Below are 20,929 nucleotides of genomic sequence, written 5' to 3'. Positions count from 1 at the left end.
AGGCCCTAAAAGTTGTCAAAGACTCCAGCCACCCTAGTCATACACTGTTCTCTCTGCAACCGCATGGCAAGCAGTTCCGGAATGCCAAGTCTAGGTCCAAGAGGCTTCTAAACAGCTTCTACCCCCAAGCCATAAGACTCCTGAACATCCAATCAAATGGCTACCCAGACTATTTGCATTGCCCGCCCCCCCCCCCCCCCTTTACACTGCTGTTACTCTCTGTTATTATCTATGCATAGTCACTTTAATAACTCTACCCACATGTATATATTACCTCAATTACCGCAACTAACCAGTCCCCCCGCACCTGGACTCTGTACCAGCACCCCCTGTAAATAGCCTCGTTATTATTTTACTGCTGCTCTTTAATTATTTGTTAATTTATTTATATTTTTGTACTTTTCTTAAAACTGCATTGTGGGTAAGTAAGCATTTCACTGTAAGGTCTAGTACACCTGTTGTATTCATCGCATGTGACAAATAACATCTGATTTGAATAGTATATCTACATCTGAGAGAGAGATTATTAGCCAAATTGACAAGGGTTACGATTGTTGCATTTGAAAGGTGCAGGGCAAGAGATCTTTTCCACATTATGAACACCAGAAGCTAACTATTGAAAACCTGCCTCAGCTTACTCACACTGTTGGGTTTGGTGTTTGGTTCTGGAGATGTTTCCAGGTGTCAACATTGATTAACCAATGAATTGGACACCTGTCTGTCTAAGTGTTATAATCATGCATTTGGTACATTACTTATTGACAAAGGATTTCATTTCTCACTGGAGTTTCTCTTACTCCTTCAAACAAAAACTAAAATACTACACAAATATACAAAAATAGCCTTAAAAATTAATAATTGCTATTTTCAATAGTCATGACAAATTGTTTTCCCTATGTTTCCCATTCAAACTCTTCTTCCTTCTACTGTTTCCCTCCTCTCCTAAGCAACACAAAGTGCCTCTCTAACTAGTTTAGACAGGTTTGGGTGTCAGATATTCCCCTTCCGCCCACTGTTCCTGGAATGAGGGTGTGTCAGTTCCCCGAACAGGCCCTATTGAAAGCTCCACAGCATCAGCCAAAGAGAGAACAACAGTCAATACTACTGGGAGATATATATTTTTTTAATAAGTCTGTTTTAATAGGATAATTACACTGTTTAAATAGCTGCAGGCAGTCTGTTAACCCTGGACCATCTTTGTGGGGATTCCAAATGCCTGTCTGAAGCACAACTCCAAGGGTGTCCGTTTGCCAATTGCGTTTATTTAAATATTTGTACAAATAATGACCATTTTAAAAGATGCATTCTACATATATTTATAAAAATGCATGGCATATCAAAATAAATACTTAAGTCATACAGTATAAGCTTGTATTTTTGAATGACACGCAGCATGAACAGCAAAACACGCACAAGAAACAAGGAACATACAGCTCAAAATGGGTTCAGATTCTAATGAATGATCATTCTGATCCAAAAATATGCTTTCCAGTTCATCTTTATAGTAACGTGATGCAAAATGGAACAAATGGGTCGTGCTTTGCTTTAAATTCCATTTGTCAACTGTCACACCCTCCCAAACTCCTTCCAAGAATTGTACTCCTTTACCCCCTCCCACCCCCCCAGGCCCACAACACATATACTGAATAGTGTGCATTGGCGCACATGTGCAACTGGCCCGAGCTGGTTTTCCCTGGCTAAACTATGCTAGTTTTCATCCTCATTGCCAAACTTCAGAATAAATACATTTTATTTTAACTAGGCAAGTCAGTTAAGAACAAATTCTTATTTACAATGACGGCCCACACCGGCCGACGCTGGGCCAATTGTACGCCACTCTATGGGACTCCCAATCACGGACGGTTGTGATACAGCCTGGATTCAAACCAGGGTGTCTGTAGTGATGCCTCTAACACAGATGCAGTGCCTTAGACCGCTGTGCCACTCGGGAGCCCATAAATTATGCAACTTCAGAATCCCTTTGCTAGTTATACAATCATTTAATTGAGAAATTCACTGGAATGCAGCAATGATATCCTTCGTCACCGCCATCTTAAGACAGATATCTTAAACCAGTCATGACTATTCAACAAAACAATAAATCATTTTGAAGTTACTTTCCAGCAAGTTTCTTAGTTACATGATTGTATCACTAGCAAGGGAGTTTTGAAGTTGATGCAGTATTTTCTCACCACTTCATAGGGCTCGACCATCTTTTAAAGGGGCAGTGCAGTCTAAAACATGATTTTCCTGTGTTTGATATATATTTCCACACTATAAAGGTTGGAATAATACTGTGAAATTGTGAAAATGCCCTTTTAGTGTAAGGGCTATTTAAAAAGGGTGCCTGACATTTCAGCTTGTTTGACTGGGTGGAATTTTGGACCGCCAATCGACATCACCAAGCGAGATAAGTTAATAGACCAATAACAAAGAGAGTTTTCCCTCATCTCTGTCAATAAAAGCTGGTTTTAAGGTTACACTTCCTTCCCATTAGGCTCCTCCGATTAGGCCCCTCACTCAGGCCACTCTCAGACAGTCCTAGCAACATTCTTGCCGGAGAAATATAATTTTTCTAAGACGCTGCTGTTGTTCCCTTTTGACCATTTTAATTGAAAACAATCACAGTAAGGTACTTACTTGTTACCCAGAAATGGGAATTGATATTTTTTTTAAATGGCTGCATTGGACTTTTAACATACCAACTACTCATAAAGCGGTCTTTCTCAATCCTGTACTGTGTCACTTCCACTTACCCAATCATGTGCATCAATCACTTCCATTGCATTCTTTCCGACGTCTCCACAAACTAGCCACTTACACCACACCCTTTCCTCAATCTCTGTACTGTCCATGCAACCAACTTTGCACGAAGGAAGCTTATTCATCTCTTCACTCCAACCATAGTGGGCCAGTTGGCTAAAACAGCAACCCCAACGTCATCCTATATCCTTTCAATAATCCTGTTCTACATGGCACTTGTACTTAAGGCTATATCATAGGCTGATCGTGTTGGTTTCCTTTACCTTATTTCACACCCAGGAATATGAACAACAAAAAAAGGTCCTCTGTTGGAAACTGGCATTATAGGTCGCAGTAAAAACTGAAGAAAAATATCTAGAGGCGCTATACAACGGCGACCCTGGCCGTGACCCCACTCCTTGTGGAGTGTCTAATGGGGAGTTGGGATATGCAACAAACAAAAAACATTTGGAGTACACACTAGTGTGTAACAGGACAAATATAAGCACCCCCAGAATTATTATTATAGTAATAGAGGTACAAAAGTTTAAAGGCAGGAAGTAAACTGTGTTACAAAAAATATAAAACAAGCAATAGAAAATACTGAAAAGCTTAAACTAGAGAAGGCTTTAGAGTTTAAGGCTGTCTGTCAATAAATAACACCGACCTTGCTCTTTGGTGAGCGAACAGAAGGATCTACAGCGGATGAATTAAAGTGCACAGGGATGAGAAAAAGCTCACTGTACCATGCCATAAGTTTCTGCACTGGAGTTCGTCAGTCCCCTGTCACGTGATCAGAGACGAGACTGGGTGGCGTCATTATGCCACAACATGTCAAAACGTTTTGCAATGGGAAAAGTAAATGGTTGTTTCTTATTGGACAGGTTAAGATTGTACCCCCCACTGTTTCACTCCATTTCGTACCTACTGAACACAACCCTGATTCCACGTACTCCGCTGATCCCCTGGCCTGATATAAATGTATGTAGCGGTTCTTGCAGCTTGTAGAAGGGCGATCACAGGAGAGTAGGTGCCTTGCTAGGTCTGCCCGCCGCTGGTGGGGATTTACTCCTTAGCTCTTTGCTCTTGAGATTGACAGGCTGAGCTACCAGCAAAGCAGGGGCAGAGAGGTGGTGGGTGGCGGCTTTCTGTTGATGGGCACTGTTGATGTAACTGGAGATGAGAAGGGTCATCTCCCTGTTCTGAAAAACAAAACAGAACCTTTTCACCTCTTTACATAAGTGCAAATCTACCTGCACATAGTTCACCTGAGCCTCTGAAATCGGAAATGGCTGTTGAGAGAGTAGGAGAGTGAGAGTGCACAATTGAGAGAGAGAGAGAGAGAGAGAGCGAGGGAGAGAAAGAAGAGAGAGAGAAGGGGATAGGGAGAGTGTGTTCTTGTGTGCCTCACACACTAACCTTGGAAGTGGCCATAGTGAACAGGTGTTTCTCTGTGGGTTTGTCTTTGGTAGCATTACTGCCAATGCTCTGGCTTACCACCAGCATAAAGTCCTGCCTGCAGCCTCCAAACGTCATCAGGTTCTTATAAGGGTGGGACACCAGCAGTTTCTACACAGTAAAGGGGAACATGGAGAGTGATGGGCGTAGTGAGCGGAGAGACTAGTGGGAAACCACAGGAAACCATGCATAAACCAAAAGATGAAAAGATGGTAGTAGAAATGCTTACAATGGAGTTGTGCTCCAGCACGCTGATGCCATCCTCATGCACTGCCAGCCACAGGTGGGCACCCTGCTCAGGAGAGGGTGTGATGGACTGAACGATCACAGGGTCAGAGAGACAAATCAGGGGGGAGCACAGAGAAAGAGTGATAGGTGGTTAACATCTTCATTCAATGCAAGGAACACATATATATGCCTGATTACCGACAATGATGAGACAGCCTATAGGGGGGAGGTCAGAGACCTGGCCTTGTGGTGCCAGGACAAAAACCTCTCCCTCAATGTGATCAAGACAAAGGAGATGATTGTGGACTACAGGAAAAGGCGGGTTGAACAGGCCCCCATTAACATCGACGGGGCTGCAGTGGAGCAGGTTGAGAGCTTCAAGTTCCTTGGTGTCCACATCACCAACAAACTAACATGGTCCAAACACACCAAGACAGTCGTGAAGAGGGCACGACAAAACTTTTTCCCCCCTCGGGAGACTGAAAAGATTTGCTATGGGTCCCCAGACTCTCAAAAAGTTCTACAGCTGCACCATCGAGAGCATCCTGACCGGTTGCATCACCGCCTGGTATGGCAACTGCTCGGCATCTGACTATAAGGCGCTACAGAGGGTAGTGCGTACGGCCCAGTACATAAATAGGGAGTAGCAACAGTGTATAAAACAGATGGGGGGGTGTCAATGTAAATAGTCTGGTGGCCATTTGATTAATTGTTCAGCAGCCTTATGGCTTGGAGGTAGAAGCTGTTAAGGAGCCTTTTAATGTGTTACTTAAAAACATTTTTTTTTAAACTTTAGCTCATTTGGTAAAAATGTTATTAACTCTTTCTTGAACTGCACTGTTGGTTAAGGGCTTGTAAGTAAGCATTTCACGGTAAGGTCTACACCTGTTGTATTTAGAGAATGTGCGTGTGCATGTGGTGCAGGTCATAGAAAAAACCCAATGCTCAGTGTGGTCAATGATGAGGTTGTCTGAAATGTCAACAAATAGGTAAATGTGTATGCAGAAGTATTTTAAAATAAAATCATTAGTCTTTGTCCAGTACATAAACACACACACACACCTCTGCTTCAAACAGCTTGGCCCCGAAGAAGGGCCACTTCCTAGCCACAGTCAAGTAGATGCGTACACACTCGGATGAACTTCGACCCCTGAGTGATGCCCATCGGGTGGACAGACGCTGGCGCAGTTGCCTGGTGGGGGGGAAGAGGGTAGTTTATCAATGACAGAGTGGGGGTGAGGGGAATGAATAAATAACTGAAAGTATTTGAATGAGAACGAGAGAGAGTAATAATTACCCTTCAGAAGGTGTATGTAACTTGGGTAAAGAAGGAAATAATATCATACCTGGGTCCAAATACTATTTGAAATCTTTCAAATACTTTTAGCATTTGCTTTAGCGTGCCCTGAGTGTCATATGGTCGGGCTTTGCACTTTTAAAACTATTCTATTGGTTCCTTTGCGTCAATTCCAGACAAACGTTTTTGAACCCAGGTCTGTATAATGTAACACATTCTAGCAACTTACCTGAGTTGTTCCTCAGTGGATGTCCTGCGGTAGTGTTTTGGGTAGAACCTCTCCAGTACCTGTTTCAGGGTCTGGTTGGACTTGGTCTGGGCTGAGTTGGGGCTGGCTGGGGTGGAGAACGGACGCTCAAAATCTCCAAACTCCACCTGAGACCAAAAACAATGACATTAACATTAAAAAAGGGGACACTAGGCTTTACAGTGCGATACCGTCTAATGTCCACGACTGACAGGGAATACTTTAAAAGGTTCCCATTAAACCTGTCTACATCCTACAACTCTGAATACACTGTTGACTTTCAAAACAAGGTGAGACAATGACAAGTTGGCAAACTGCTCACACCCAGGCTAGGGGTACTACAATGGCATTCAATACAATTGCAAAATCCCCATTCAACACATAGACAAAGGCAGAATAGATGATACATAATTTACAATGGGCAGACAGTGAGGAGAGAGAAAAGACACCAATGATGTGTATAACTTATGTGATGATATACAGTAGGCATATGGACGCCACAGACCTGGGCAAGCAGGGCAGACATCTCCAGAGCCAGCTCCTTGTTGACAGGGAAGTGTCCTGCTGCGATGGCCTCGTTGGCCTGATAGACCAGGAGCAGCCTCTCTCTCTCGGACTCACCTCTCACCTGAGGAGAGAAGTAGAGCCTGCAAACACACACCCAGACACAGGTAGAGTGTTACAAAAGGTTGACTGGTGGCGAATGAGATCTCTACATACAAACGGTATGTGAATGTAAAGTGTCTAATCTACCTGTTCTTGTAGGTGAGCCTGACAGTCCTGGTGTTCTCAGATTTGCCCGTGTGCTGCTCCTTGGAGGCCTGCTCCCATTTGGAGATGATGTCACAGATCTGCGAGAGAGGTAGACACGCAACTTTTGTGATGATGGCTTTGTTGGGAAAAAAAATGAATAAAGAACCCTGAAAAGGCAATTCCACCAATTTGTTCAGCACAATAACAGTGTCTACATATGTGAAAACGGCACATTTTTACATTTTGTACAAACAAATATCCGGTTAAGAAGTTCTGCCCGATGACATTATCAAAAGTTGAAACATTGTAAAAACGGTGATTTTCAAACGCAATGAGATTCGAGTTGACGTGAGGAGCAAGAAAATACCCTCCCTCCGTCTAGAAACTCTGGAGAAAACCATAGAGAAGCATTTTATAGGACCTTTAATCTCATCTTTTTAACCACCGATCATAGAAACACGCCATTTTTACATATGTAGACACTGGTATGGAGCTGAAGACAATGAATATGTGGTTGAAAAGTGTCGATATTGCCCTTTAAGTGCTTTTCTAATAAACACAGCAGATATTGTCCCACATTTTTAAGTGGAGAAAACTCCTTCATTTAATTTGTGTGTTGATTCTGTGAACGTGGCCAGCTATTCAGTCTGACCTTGATGCCCCCCTGTAGACAGTGCTCCAGCTCTCGTCCAGTAGGGTCGTCCGTGTAGAGGCTGAAGCCTGATTGACCAGTTTTCCTCATGCCTGTGTCCTGGTTCAGTCTGCACTGAAATTCCTCCACTGTGGTAGAGGCATCAAAGCCCACTACCTGTATGGGGTACAATACACTGTAAATACACTGTAAATGTGTGTGTGTGTGTGTGTGTGTGTGTGTGTGTGTGTGTGTGTGTGTGTGTGTGTGTGTGTGTGTGTGTGTGTGTGTGTGTGTGTGTGTGTGTGTGTGTGTGTGTGTGTGTGTGTGTGCGCACTAGGGTTGCATATTACTTGAAACTTTATTTTTTAAAATCAGATTACATCTAGTTGCCTTTTGGGTACTTCAGATTATTACAGGTGTCTGTAATTATCTCACTGTGTGGCCTTATCACATGTAGAATATATAAAATAATCAAATAAGATTATTTTGTGAATACCACTGGTGTTTAATATGAGGGTTTCAGCAGGAAATATATTTGATATATTTTACCATGTCAAATTTCTTTGTTGTAAATGTTTTGATACCAAACTGGTGGCCGTTGTGAAAAAAATTAAATAGTTGAAAGTGTTGCAGAGTTTAAAAAGTGATTTAAGTATAAATGACCAAAGCCACCATAGACTGCCATATATGACCTGTTAATTACCAAAATTACAGAAGATTCCGTTAACTTTGGTAAATTACCGGTTAGCTCGGCAACCCTAGCAGGCACACCCGTGCCTCTCTCTCCCTGTGTACACCAACTGGTAGAGAGAGTATGTGTTGTACCTGGTATGTGTTGTTGAGGAAGTGAACAGGTACACTGAAGGGCAGTGAGTGGTGGTATGGGTTCCTGAGAAGGATAGACAGGATCTCCATACGGGACGCCCTGGCCTGGCGCTCACCCTTTTGCTGTGTCCGCTCTACCGACCTCTGACAGTAGATGGCGTATTTACCCACCTCTGTTCTGAGAGAGACACAGGGGAAAGTACAGTCAAATCGCAGGTAAACACAGGGTTGGGTGAGCAAATGAGCGACTAGGAAGTCAGACTAGGGACAATTTGCATGTGTGCGTGTGTGGGCGTGTGTGGATGCTCACCTTGAGTCTCCATGCTTCTTAAGGTGTACCTGCAGCAGCCAAAGGAAGGGGTGCTGGGGCAGAAAGAGACCCACACACAGAGCCAGGAACTGCCAGCCCTGTAGAAGACCATACACACATACACTCCGATTTGTTACCTCTGTATACTAAACATCCGGAACACCTTCCTAATATTGCATTGTAAACCCAGCCGCATTGTAGTTCTTGACACAAACCGGTACGCCTTGCACCTACTACTATACGCAGTTCAAAGGCACTTAAATCTTTTGTCTTGCCTATTCACTAAGGGCATAAGGGCAAACTCTGTTTAAATCCATTGCAGTTCACTAGTTCATATTCAAATACATACTCTGCATGCTACAGTTTAACGCATTCGCAACAATCTATTCATGGCCGCCACAAGCCATTGTGTTTGTCAGGTGTGGACTGTATGCAGTTTTTCATGTACTCCTGCTGCCCCCGGATGGTGTAAGAGTGTGTATGTGTACCTGTAAGGGCCAGGGCTGTCCTTGGGGCTGTCTCTTGGTTGTCTGTTTGATGAGCTGACAGAATAACTCGTTCTGTAGCTCTGGGTGGGTCAGGCACACCTGCAAAGCACTCTGGGCCAGGGACACGTGGTAGTCAATAGCTGGAGCATCGATGGCCACGTTGATGAAGAGCTGGCATGTCTGGAGGAGTGGGAGACAGGGGGACAGAAAGAGAGAGAGAGAGAGATAGAAAGAGAAAGGAGGAGAGAGTCCTCGGAAAAATGGACATAGCTCTTTGAATATCATTTATTGTCAAACGACTGCAATGCTAACCAACTCTCTTTGCGCGTACATGTCTGTTGGTGTGTGTGCGTGAGTGTTTGTGTGCGTGTGTGTGTGTATCCTACCTTAAACAACTTGATGGCCTCAGTCTGCAGTGCCTGAGAGGGCAGGGTGGTGAGGGCAGAGACCAGACCCTCTTTACTGAAACACAGCATGGGGTGTCTCCAGCTCTGAGAGTCTGAACGAAAGAGCAAGAGACAAATAGCAAGTTAGGAAAGCGCAGTCCAAACTATTGACATACTGAGGAGAAGTCTTGCACGCCCGACTTACAGGCTCTTCAGCTGTTGAAAGTGACTAACTGTTGAGATACTGAATCAGACAAAAGTCAGGAAGAGCAGTATGACACTCACTTGGTTCTCCCTCCACATTGAGCAGTTTGCCCACCAACTGCTCAAACTCTGTGCCCACCTTGCCCAAAGTGGTGCCCGCTGCCACAGACAGGTGATACAGCCAAGCATCCTAAAGAAACCAGAAGACAGGACAGAACTTTCACATAGGCACCGTAGCTTTAGCGGTGTGGCTATCAAGTGTTCATCCCCGTTGGATTTTTTTCACACTGAAATGGATTTAATTGAGATTTTATGTTACCAATCTACACAAAATACTTCATAACGTCAAAGTGAAAAGAAAATTATATAAATGTTTACAAATGTATTAAAAATGAAATGTATTAACCCACTTTGTTATGGCAAACCTAAATAAGTTCAGGAGTGCTTAACAAATCACTTTTTAAAATATATTTTTTTAACCTTTATTTAACTAGGCAAGTCAGTTAAGAACAAATTCTTATTTACAATGATGGCCCACCGGCCAAATGCCCTATCACGGCCCGTTGTTTTACAGCCTGGATTCAAACCAGGTTGTCTGTTGTCTGTAGTAGTAACGCCTCTAGCACTGAGCTGCAGTGTCATAGACCACTGCGCCACTTGGGAGCAACATAAGTTGCATGGACTCATTCTGTGTGCAATAATAGTGGTTAACATGATTTCTGAATGACTACCCCATCTCTGTACCCCCACCCATACAATTATCTGTAAGGTCCCTCAGTTGATTAATGAATTACAAGCACAGAGTCAACCACAAAGAGCCGGGAGCTTTTCCAATGCCTGGCAAAGAAGGGCAACGATTGGTAGACGGGTAAGAAAAAAAACCAGACACTTTCTGGTCCTGAAAACAAAGCATTATGTTTGGGGCAAATCCAACACAGCACCATAGAGTACCACTCTCCATATTTTCAAGCATGGTGGCTGCATAATGTTATGGGTATGCTTGTCATCGGCAAGGTCTGGTGACAATAACCTAAAACACAAGGTCAAATCTACACTGGCGTTGCCCTACCAAGAAGACAGTGAATGTTCCTGAGTGGTCTAGTTACAGTTTTGACTTAAATCCGCTTGAAAATCTATGGCAAAACTTGAAGATGGCTGTCTAGCAATGATCAACAACCAACTTGACAGAGCTTGAAGAATTTGAAAAGAACAATGCTCAAATATTGCACAATCCAGGTGTGCAAAGATTTTAGCAACTTAGCTACCCAAAATACTCACAGCTGTAATTGCTGAAAAAGATGTCTCTAACATGCATTGACTTAGGGGGGTGAATACCTATTTAAAATGTGTGTTTTATAAAAAATCTTTAAAAAATCTAAATTTGACATTACAGAGTGTTTTGTGTAGATCTTTGACCATTTTGTCCCTATTAAATACATTTAAATTCCACTTTGTAACACAATGAAATGTTCAGAAAACTGGGCGGGGGGGGGAATTATGATAGGCACTGTACAGTATATTGGCTAAATATGGCAGTATTAGCAGTATCTACCACTTGGGTAAAGCATGGTGCTTGCAACACCTCAGTTGTGGGTTTGATTGTAGCATGTGGAACACATACTAAAATGTATTCACTGTAGGTAATGTTTGTGTCTGTGTGACCATACTGTACTGACTTTTTATCATGGGATGTTCTCTACCATGCATCCATACTGATTTTGGCTCCTCTCATACCTTCTCATGTCGGGATTCAATGAGCAGGTAGGTGGGGCCCTGCTCCTGGGGATGGACAGCTATGGTGTGGGGTGGGGCCTCTAAGCCCCTCCCGCATGACTTCAGCTCCTCATCCGAGTCATTTGACCTGTCCACCTCCTCCACCCGAGCCTCCCACAGCTTGATCTGACCTAGGGGGAACTGATGGGGCACACAAGCACGCACACATGCACACATGCACGTTGGTATGGTGAATGGGAAGCTAGATGAGAGTAGAGTGTGTGAGTATTAGTGAATGAGTTGTGTACCTTGTCTTCCTGACTGCGGAAGTAGTAGAGTGTTTTACCGATGAGGGCACACCACACCCGCTTGGAGTAGCCATGTTTCACCTGACGGAGATACAAAAAAGTTACCTTCGCTTCAATGAGGCACTGGTCATTGGTAACCACCGTAGTCAACCAAATGTCAACAGTCAACTCATAGAGTCATAGTTCAAATAGAGAGTTTAAGGGTCAATCTGCAGTTCAAACAATAACAAAGCCTTGCACCTGGCCACTGTTTTGGTAAACAGCGATGCAGAAATGAGGGGTAGGGCTGAAGAAATGTAACCACTCTAAAATGTATAGACAGAGCTATGGATGCAAGGGCTGATCATCCATGATATGCTAGTTTAAACAACATTTTGAGGCTGTACAAGGTTTGTTTACAATGACATTGTTTATAAACAAAGGAGTAAAAAAAGCTTATATTTCGGGTTCTGATTGGGTTAGACAGTTGAACTAAGCTCGTGAGGCATTTATAAGTTATATTCCTCAAGAACCAATAGATATATATTATGAATTTTAAAAAGTAACAAAACGGATGTAGCCCCTTTAAAGTTCATGGCTATCAGGGATATTTAGTGATGTAAGTCAGAACCTTGATGAGGTGGCCCTTCATCCCGGGTCGTATCTCAGGCTGAGCAAAAAGTGGGCTGGCTGTTTTGACCCTCAGAACACTCTGTAGAACCCTCAGCCACTCCTCCAGCAGGTTGGGAGAGTCTGCCTTCAGATAGTATACCCTCTTCCCTGTAACAATCTGAGATCACACACACGCACGGCACGCACACAAACAGGAAATGATAGTTAATGCTAAAAATGTGCAGGCAAATATCCACATGAACACACTCTTGCTCTCTCTGTCGCAGGCACAAGTACCTGGAGCACTTGCTTCCCATCACCACGGGCGATGCTACTGGTGGCGTTGACCTCAATCTGACCCTGTGGTCTCCGGATGACGTCACTCTGGGAAGACCAATCACATGGGCTTGTTCAGTAAATGACATAAGTGAGTGTTACAGTTCACTAAACCAAATCATCAGAGCAGTCATGAGAGCTACAGACGTAGAGCTTAATTTGATCACTCTTTTGTTGACGTGTATTGTATTCAAGGTTTAATAAAAAGACTTCTAAAGTTTGTAATTTACACTTTAAAATGTCAGACTTCAACAAAAAATGTATATTAATTATAATCCACATAATAATTCACATTTCCTGTTGCTACAGGTTTATTTGAGCAAACTGGCTCAAATTAAGATCTGTTTTCTGTAGACTTGAGCCTGTACAAGGAGACATGGCAGAAAAGCACACACTAAATATAACCTCAGCTATATATAAACCCATAAATAACAGATCCAAACAGTGTCAGTCCACATTCATTTCAAAGCAAACTCTTGAGGACAGTTGGTATACATGATTTGAGCGAGTGTGTGTGTGTGTGACTGTGTGAGTTTCTTTAACTGACCGGTGACTTGTAATAGAGCAGCTCTCCATCTTTGAGGACAAACCAGCGCCTCTTCCACGTCTTCTTCCACGTCTTCACCATCTTCAGGAGGTACCCTGACTTCTCCATGGGCTCCTAGAAACCCACAAGGCGGGGAGTGGTGTGTGAGTATAGTATCAGCTGTAGGGTATACAGTGCATTCGGAAAGTATTCAAACCCCTTGACCAGTCCCTGCCTCTACATTTTGTTATGTTATAGCCTTATTCTAAAATTGATTAAATCGCCCCCCCCCCTCAATCTACAGAATACCCCATAAAGACAAAGCAAAAACAGGTTTTTAGAAGCGTAACTAGTCTCCCGGCGTAACTAGTCTCCTGAATGCCAAGCGTAACTAGTCTCCCAGTCCCTGCCTCTGAAAAACATCCCCACAGCATGATGCTGCCACCACCATGCTTCACCGTAGGGATGGTGCAAGGTTTCCCCAGACATGACGCTTGGCATTCAGGTCAAAGAGTTCAATCTTCATTAGGTCAGAGAATCTTGTTTCTCATAATCTGAAAGTCCATTGGGTGCCTTTTGGAAAACTCCAAGTGGGCTATCATGTGTATTTTTCTGAGGAGTGGCTTCTGCCTGACTACTCTCTGAATGGTTCTCCCATCTCCACAGAGAAACTCTGGAGCTCTGTGAGAGTGACCATTGGGTTCTTGGTCACCTCCCTCACCAAGGCCCTTCTCCCCCGATTGCTCAGTCTTCCATTTAAGGATGATGAAGGCAACTGTGTTCTCGGGGACCTTCAATGCTGAAGAAATGTGTTGGTACCCTTCCCCAGATTGTCACAGGTCAGGTTTTCTCCCTTGAGTGGACTACCTGTGGTTGCCACTGAAGAGCACCTGGATACTAGAAGAAACCCAGGGATGCTCTCCAGTGGCAACCACAGGTAGTATATTCAAGGGAGAAAACCTGACTTGTGACAGGAGCTTATCGTTCTGGCCATCCGGATTGACAACCGGCTTTGGGAATGTCGTCATGAGCGGATGGAGGGGTCCCGAGTTGGTTCCAGTGTTTCGGGCTCTGCTGAGGGAGTCGATTCTTCATTTGTTCCACTGCCGTATGCTGAGCCTGTCCACCGTCAGGGTTCTCAATTTGGCTATGGTTCTCCTTCAGAGGAGCCGATGCAATTGGGAGGCACCACACTTTCCGCTCTGGAGAGTCAGATACAGTCTCCTACAACTGATACGGTACGCACCTCACACATTAGCTCGCCAATGGAATCCTTCATGCCAGTTCACCTGCCAGCAACTCTCTCCACACCTTTCCGGTCCTGCTCGTCTGGAGACTTCCGATCCTCCTGTTCCTCTGGCTGGGAATGACATGCCTGATCTTTCCCGCGTACCTCAGGATTACTGGGATTTGGGTCAGGTCTTCAGCAAACAGAGGGCCAGCAAACTACCTCCTCACAGGCCCTACGATTGTGCCATCTACCTCCTGTCCGCCACCACTCCTCAGAGAGGGCTGTATTCTCTCTCAGGTCCATGAACAGTTATATTGAGGAGGCGCTGGAAGCTGATTTTATTCAGCTGTCCACTTCACCTGCAGGAGCGGGTTCTTTCTTTGTTGGGAAGAAGGATGGGGGATTACGTTCCTGTATCGATTACAGGGGTTTAAATAATATTACCATCAAGAACCGTTATCCCCTTCCATTTAAGTCATCAGCTTTTTTTAAGAGGCTCCAGAGAGTTACGGTTTTGTCTAAATCGGATGTACGGAACGCATACAATCTGGTGCGCATCAGACGGAGAAGAGTGGAAGACAGCGTTCAACACTCCTAATGGACATAATGACTACCGGGTCATGCCGTTTGGACTTACTAATGCTCCAGCTGTTTTCCAGAACCTGGACAATGATGTGCATCACGACTTCCTTCACCAGTTCGTGTTTGTGTTCCTGGATGACATCCTCATCTTCTCCAAGTCCATGGTTGAACACGTCCAACATGTCCGGCAGGTTCTTCAAAGACTCCTCACTCATTACCTGTTCATGAAGGCCAAAAAGTGTGAGTTTCACGTTCCTCAGACCTCCTATCGTGTCTATCGTGTCTCAGGGCTGTATACTGATGGACTCCAAAAAGGTAGGAGCGGTGGTCAACTGGCCGTGACCCAGCACGGTCAAGGAAGTTCAGCGTTTTTGGGGTTTTGCTAATTTCTACCAGATATTTGTGAGAAACTTAAGTGTTGTGGCAGCGCCATTGACAACACTCAACAAGGGCTTGGCTGGGTATGTATGCTGGACCCTGCTGCTGAGAAGGCATTCCAGGACCTGAAACGTTGTTTTCTTCCTGCACCCATTCTCATTCTTGCAGATCCTTCTCTCCCCTTCGTGGTAGAGGGGGATGCCTCTGATGTTGGCGTGGGAGGAAGTTCTGTCTCAGCGCTCGGTGAAAGACCAAGCTTCATCCCTGTGCCTTCTTCTCCAGGCATCTCACTCCAGCGCAGAGGAACTATGATGTCGGCATTCGGGAGCTTCTTGCAGTCAAACTGGCTTTGGAGGAATGGCAACACTGGTTGGAGGGTTTGGAACATCCAAACTGACTGACCAAAAGAACCTGGCCTACATCCAGGAGGCTAAACGCCTCAACCACCAACATGCTCATTGTGCTCGCTTCTTCACTTGGTTCAGATTCATGTTATCATATCGTCCGGGGTCTAAGAACGTGAAGCCGGATGCCCTTTCTCGCCAGTTCCAGTGAGGATTGGCAGCTTGAATCTCTCATTCCCAGGTTGCTAATCCTCGCACCGGTGTCCTGGTGTATAGAGACTGTAGTGAGGGAGGTGCAAGGTCGGGAGGCAGTTCCAGACGGCTGTCCACCTAAAATACTTTTTTGTTCTTGAACTTCAGTTCACTCGTCGCGTTTCACCTCTCATCCGGGAGGGCAGCGAATGCTAGAGTTTTTGAAGAGGAGGTTTTGGTGGCCCTCAGCGGAGGCGGACACTCAGACCTTTGTGGCTGCCTGTCCGACATGAGCCCGGTACAGGACTTCTCGTCAGCAGTTTCTGGGGCTTCTTCATCCGCTGCCAACACCTTCTCGACCCTGGTCCCATCTCTCTATGGATTTCATCACGGGCCTTCCATCCTCAGAGGGACACACGGTCATCCTGGTCATTGTGGACCGCTTTTCCAAGGCGGCACATTTCATTCCGCTGCCTAAGCTTCCATTTGCCATTCAGCATTATTTCCGCCTCCACGGACTTCCTCTGGACATAGTCTCTGACCGGGGCCCCCAGTTTGCCTCCAGACTTTGGAGGGCATTCTGTACTCTTCTGGGGTCATCAGCCAGTCTGTCCTTGGGTTATCACCAACAGTCAAACTGAGTGGGTGAACCAGGATCTGGAGACCAACTTACAATGCTGTGTGTCCGCCAACCCCCCCACTTGGAGTCAGCACCTTCCCTGGGTGGAGTATGCACACAACACTCTCCAGTGTTCCTCCACTGGCCTGTCACCATTCCAGGTGTTATACGGTTACCAGCCCCCCCTTGTTTCCAGATCAGGAGATTGAAGTGACGGTTCCTTCCGCTCAACGACTCATCTCTCGTTGCCGCTGGACCTGGAAGAGGGCTCGGTCAGCGCTCCTGGGGTCCTCAGCTTGGGTTCAACGACAGGCCAACCATCATCGCCGCCTGAGTCCCCTCCTGCGTTCAGGCCAGATGGTTTGGTTGTCTACTAGAGATCTGTCTCTACGTGTGGAAGTTGGCTCTCTGGTACGTTGGGCCATTCAAGGTTCTACGGCGCATCAATCCAGTGGTCTATCGTCTTCCCCCGGTCCATGAGGGTTCATCCTAATTTCCACATCTCCAGACTTAAGCCTGTGGTGTTCAGTCCTCTGGTTCCAGCCACTCGGCCCCCACCTCCGCCTCACATGATAGCGGGACAGCCAGCCTATACGGTGCGACGCATCCTCTCCAGTCGTCAGTTCCGGCGAGGGACTCAGTATCTCGTGGACTGGGAGGGTTACGGGCCTAAGGAACGTTCCTGGGTTCTGGCCCGGGACATTTTGAACCCAGGACTCATTCGGGTCTTCCGTCGATGTTCAGCTACCCATGGTGGAACCATTACCTCTGCACCTGGGTCCAAGTTATTACTAGCACTAATGTCACACAGATCTGTGCCTCGACACAATCCTGTCTCGGATCTCTACGGACAATTCCTTCGACCCCATGGCTTGGTTTTTGCTCCAACATGCACTGTTAACTGTGTGGACCTTGTATAGACAGGTGTGTGCCTTTCCAAATCATGTCCAATCAATTGAATTTACCACAGGTGGACTCCAATCAAGTTGTAGAAACATCTCAAGGATGATAAATGGAAACAGGATACACCTGAGCTCAATTTCAGGTCTAATAGCAAAGGGTCTGAATATATATATATATATATATATATATATATATATATATATATATATATATATATATATATATATATATATATATATAAAATAAAATAAAACTTATTTACAAAAAAATATTTTCTCCTCAATTTCTCATCGCTCTAACTCCCCAACGGGCTCGGGAGAGGCGAAGGTCGAGTCATGCATCCTCCGAAACATGACCCGCCAAGTCGCGCTTCTTAACACCCGCTCGCTTAACCCGGAAGCCAGCTGCACCAATGTGTCGGCCCGCCACAAGGAGTCGGCCTACCACCATGACGTAGAAACGCATGAAAATTTATCAGCAGATGAAAAAAAGTTATGGACGTCACATGGTGATTAACTATAGTTGATCATACAAATCTTCAATAGGCTAAATATCGAGGGTAGGCTATTATTTGATTGCTGGTGACATGATGATCGGTGCTTGGTTGCCAATTATCAAATAAAATGATTATTCACAATTTCATCATATAACCTGTCCACGTTATCAGCAAACTCTTGTCAAGAGGGCGTGCGCCAAAACCAGATTGGGCAAGTTCGCTGTATTATTGGAACAGTTGATGAGACAAAACCATCGGTAGAGTTGAAAATGCAATGGAAACACATATAACTTTGGTACATACATGGGAACTTAACTGCTAAAGTGTTTTTTATGTGCACTACATCATCACGCAGCGCCTTTTTATCCGCAACGAGTCAGTTTGATGGAAACACCCCTCTGGTGGCGTATTGTATCATGCAGATTTTAGAATATTGGAATGAAAATCTGTCGCCAGTTGGATGGAAACCTAGCTATAGAGAGAGAAACGTGGTCAACAAAAACGTGCTCAACAAAAAGACAATGTTCTTACACTCTTGCCGTTGTCGCGGGTGCTGGAGCAGGTCTTGGGCAGTTTCTGCTCTGGCTCAGAACACTCTGTGTCAGTAGAGTAGGCATCAGGTGGAATGGCATAGTCACTCTCTGATGTCATGGACGACATGGACACTGCTGGACAAGCAGGGGCAACACAAACAGTCATGAGAACATGGTAATAAACACGTATGGATTTGGTTTTAATATGAAGCAATGTGAGATGCGTACTCTTGTGTGAGTTTTCTTGTAGTGTGTGTGTGTGTGTATGTGTGTGAGGTGTCTGACCGTGTGTGTCTGTATTTATGAAGAGCCTGTGTGTGTGCGCAGTACCTCTCTTGAGGGAGCGGGGGCTGCCGGGGTTGCTGTTCTTGCGGGAGCCGGATCTAGAGGGGTGTGAGCTACATTTAGATGCTTCCTCTACTTCTGAGCTGGACGACTCCTCTGAGCTAGACGACGACTCTGAGCTGCATGACTCTGAGAATGGACCACTGCTCAGCAGAGTGGCTTTCTAGAGAAGGTAATACACACCATCAGCTTGACACACACACACACACACACACACACACACACACACACACACACACACACACACACACACACACACACACACACACACACACACACACACACACACACACACACACACACACACACACACACACACACACACACACTAGAGGGTCACATTAAAAACAGGACTTCTGTGGGTGACACACACACACACAGTATATTTGCACACTCACACGTACACACGTACACATGCACACACCTACCCCCTTCAGCGTAGTGTAAACAGGCGTGGTCATGTTCTTATAGATGAGGGATGTGTAGAGCACAAAAGCAGGGTACGAGGACTGGAGGGAGGGGTCTGGAACAGAAATGACAGTTCAATCAGCCAATCACAGAGCCTTCTACAAAACACAGGGCCAATGGCAGAACGGTACTGACCCAGTAATTTCGTCTTCTCTCGCTCACCTTTGCTTGTCTGGTCTGTACATGAGGTCTCTGACAGCCTGATGCCAGACTTAGCCACTGCATATATCCGGCTTTCCTAAAGTAACAGTCAACACAAGCAAAGCATAAAACACTCAAAGTATGTACAATAAAAGGTAGATAGAACTTAGTGCTCACCCAGGAGGGGAACCTGTGTAGAGGGGGTGTTGGTGGTTTGCTCCCTGGCACCGTGGGAGGGGGGTCTGGGATCTCTGGGGGCTCCTCTTCGTCCGTGGCGAGTGAGGCTGGTGAGGTGCTCAAGGTCGGCTTGGTGGCTGGCTGAGGGGGAGTGTCTCTACTTGTCTCCATGCTGACCTCCTGTTCCTGATCCAGGTCGGTCTCCTGGGGCCTAAGGGGGCGGAGCATGCTGATGGCATTGCGTGTCCGTCCATGAGCCGCCTCCGTGCTGATTGGCGGCTGGCTCAGGTGTCTCTTGGCCAGGGCCACGCTCATCACTCCAAATCCAGCGGTCGTCCGCAGGCGGGGCTGCTTGGGGGAGGCAGGGAGGTCTCTGGAGTCCTGGGTGGAGGTGGGGCGCTTGGGGGTGAGGGTGGGGGTGAGGATGGGGCTAGGGGTGTTGGAGGGATCACTGGAGGAGGACGAAGAGTCTAGTCTCTGGGACTGGAAGCGTTTGTTGAGTTCGTCCGAGGAGCAGTCCTCAAGCTTCCTCTCCCTGACCCCGTCCTTCTCCGCCAGCCCCCCCTCCCCGGACCCCGGCAGGTGGAAGTGGGGGCGCTTAGTACGCTCCATGTCATCATCAAACAGAGAGCTGCTGTCATCGGACGCCGTGAGGTAGGTATCGCTGCCGGGACGGCTGTACTTCAGAGGACACCCCCCTCCCTCACTGAAACGTCCACACTCACCCTCTGAAGCAGCATTGGAGAGCACAGAGGACACACAGTGAAACTCTGGCCCTCCTGCGCTCTCACACACACTCTCAGACTCCTCCTCTGAGGTAGCATCCGCTGCTCTGTGGCCTCCACTCTCTACCCCGGAGGAGTATGATGTCTGGTTAGTGCCGTTATCTGTCAAAGTAAACAAACACACTCCATGTCAATATCATGTACCAAATAACATACCAAATCAATGTTCTTCAACCCTGGTACTGGGGACCCACAGACGATGCTGTGCAGGCTTTTTAATTATGATTAGTTAAGCTTCATAAGGTTTGTTAGCACAAAACTATGAAATAACACACATGGAATAATGTAGTAACCAAAAAATGTGTTAAACAAATCAAATATATTTTATATTTGAGATTCTTCAAAGTAGCCATCCTTTCCTTGATGTCAGCTTTGGTTAATACATAATTCCATATGTGTTATTTCATAGTTTTGATGTCTTCACTATTATTCTACAGTTGAAGTCAGAAGTTTACATACACTTAGGTTGGAGTCATTAAAACTCGTTTTCAACCATTCCACAAATTTCTTGTTAAAAACTATAGTTTTGGCAAGTTGGTTAGGACATCTACTTTGTGCATTACACAAGTCATTTTTCCAACAATTGTTTACAGGCAGAGTGTTTCACTTATAATTCACCGTATCACAATTCCAGTGGGTCAGAAGTTTACATACACTAAGTTGACTGTGCCTTTAAACTGCTTAGAAAA

The 20,929-nt window shown here is 45.5% G+C and overlaps 1 protein-coding gene across 3 annotated transcripts in view; it reads right to left on the bottom strand.

The window, feature by feature from the left end:
- Window positions 1-1,242: 1,242 nt before the first annotated feature.
- plekhh2 (pleckstrin homology domain containing, family H (with MyTH4 domain) member 2) overlaps window positions 1,243-20,929 on the bottom strand; it is a 79,722-nt gene continuing 60,035 nt past the window's right edge. The window contains exons 8-30 of one of the 3 annotated variants that reach the window (XM_046358894.1): window positions 19,456-20,342; window positions 19,273-19,375; window positions 19,098-19,192; window positions 18,655-18,832; window positions 18,323-18,459; window positions 13,068-13,181; window positions 12,482-12,568; window positions 12,204-12,362; window positions 11,594-11,674; window positions 11,307-11,486; window positions 9,654-9,762; window positions 9,369-9,481; window positions 8,983-9,162; window positions 8,495-8,592; window positions 8,185-8,362; window positions 7,378-7,533; window positions 6,726-6,823; window positions 6,478-6,619; window positions 5,955-6,100; window positions 5,491-5,620; window positions 4,430-4,516; window positions 4,162-4,311; window positions 1,243-3,944 (exon numbers count right to left, since the gene is read on the bottom strand). In XM_046358894.1, coding sequence (XP_046214850.1) covers window positions 3,759-3,944; window positions 4,162-4,311; window positions 4,430-4,516; window positions 5,491-5,620; window positions 5,955-6,100; window positions 6,478-6,619; window positions 6,726-6,823; window positions 7,378-7,533; window positions 8,185-8,362; window positions 8,495-8,592; window positions 8,983-9,162; window positions 9,369-9,481; window positions 9,654-9,762; window positions 11,307-11,486; window positions 11,594-11,674; window positions 12,204-12,362; window positions 12,482-12,568; window positions 13,068-13,181; window positions 18,323-18,459; window positions 18,655-18,832; window positions 19,098-19,192; window positions 19,273-19,375; window positions 19,456-20,342 — 3,794 coding nt within the window. In that variant the 3' untranslated portion in view covers window positions 1,243-3,758. The remainder of the gene's footprint in view (window positions 3,945-4,161; window positions 4,312-4,429; window positions 4,517-5,490; window positions 5,621-5,954; window positions 6,101-6,477; window positions 6,620-6,725; window positions 6,824-7,377; window positions 7,534-8,184; window positions 8,363-8,494; window positions 8,593-8,982; window positions 9,163-9,368; window positions 9,482-9,653; window positions 9,763-11,306; window positions 11,487-11,593; window positions 11,675-12,203; window positions 12,363-12,481; window positions 12,569-13,067; window positions 13,182-18,322; window positions 18,460-18,654; window positions 18,833-19,097; window positions 19,193-19,272; window positions 19,376-19,455; window positions 20,343-20,929) is intronic. The other 2 variants (XM_046358895.1, XM_046358896.1) reach the window with 2 other exon arrangements.

The sequence above is a fragment of the Oncorhynchus gorbuscha genome, linkage group LG08, assembly GCF_021184085.1.
Source record: "Oncorhynchus gorbuscha isolate QuinsamMale2020 ecotype Even-year linkage group LG08, OgorEven_v1.0, whole genome shotgun sequence".
NCBI classification, from domain to species: Eukaryota; Metazoa; Chordata; class Actinopteri; order Salmoniformes; family Salmonidae; genus Oncorhynchus; species Oncorhynchus gorbuscha.
This window is presented reverse-complemented; position numbering and strand designations above follow the sequence as displayed.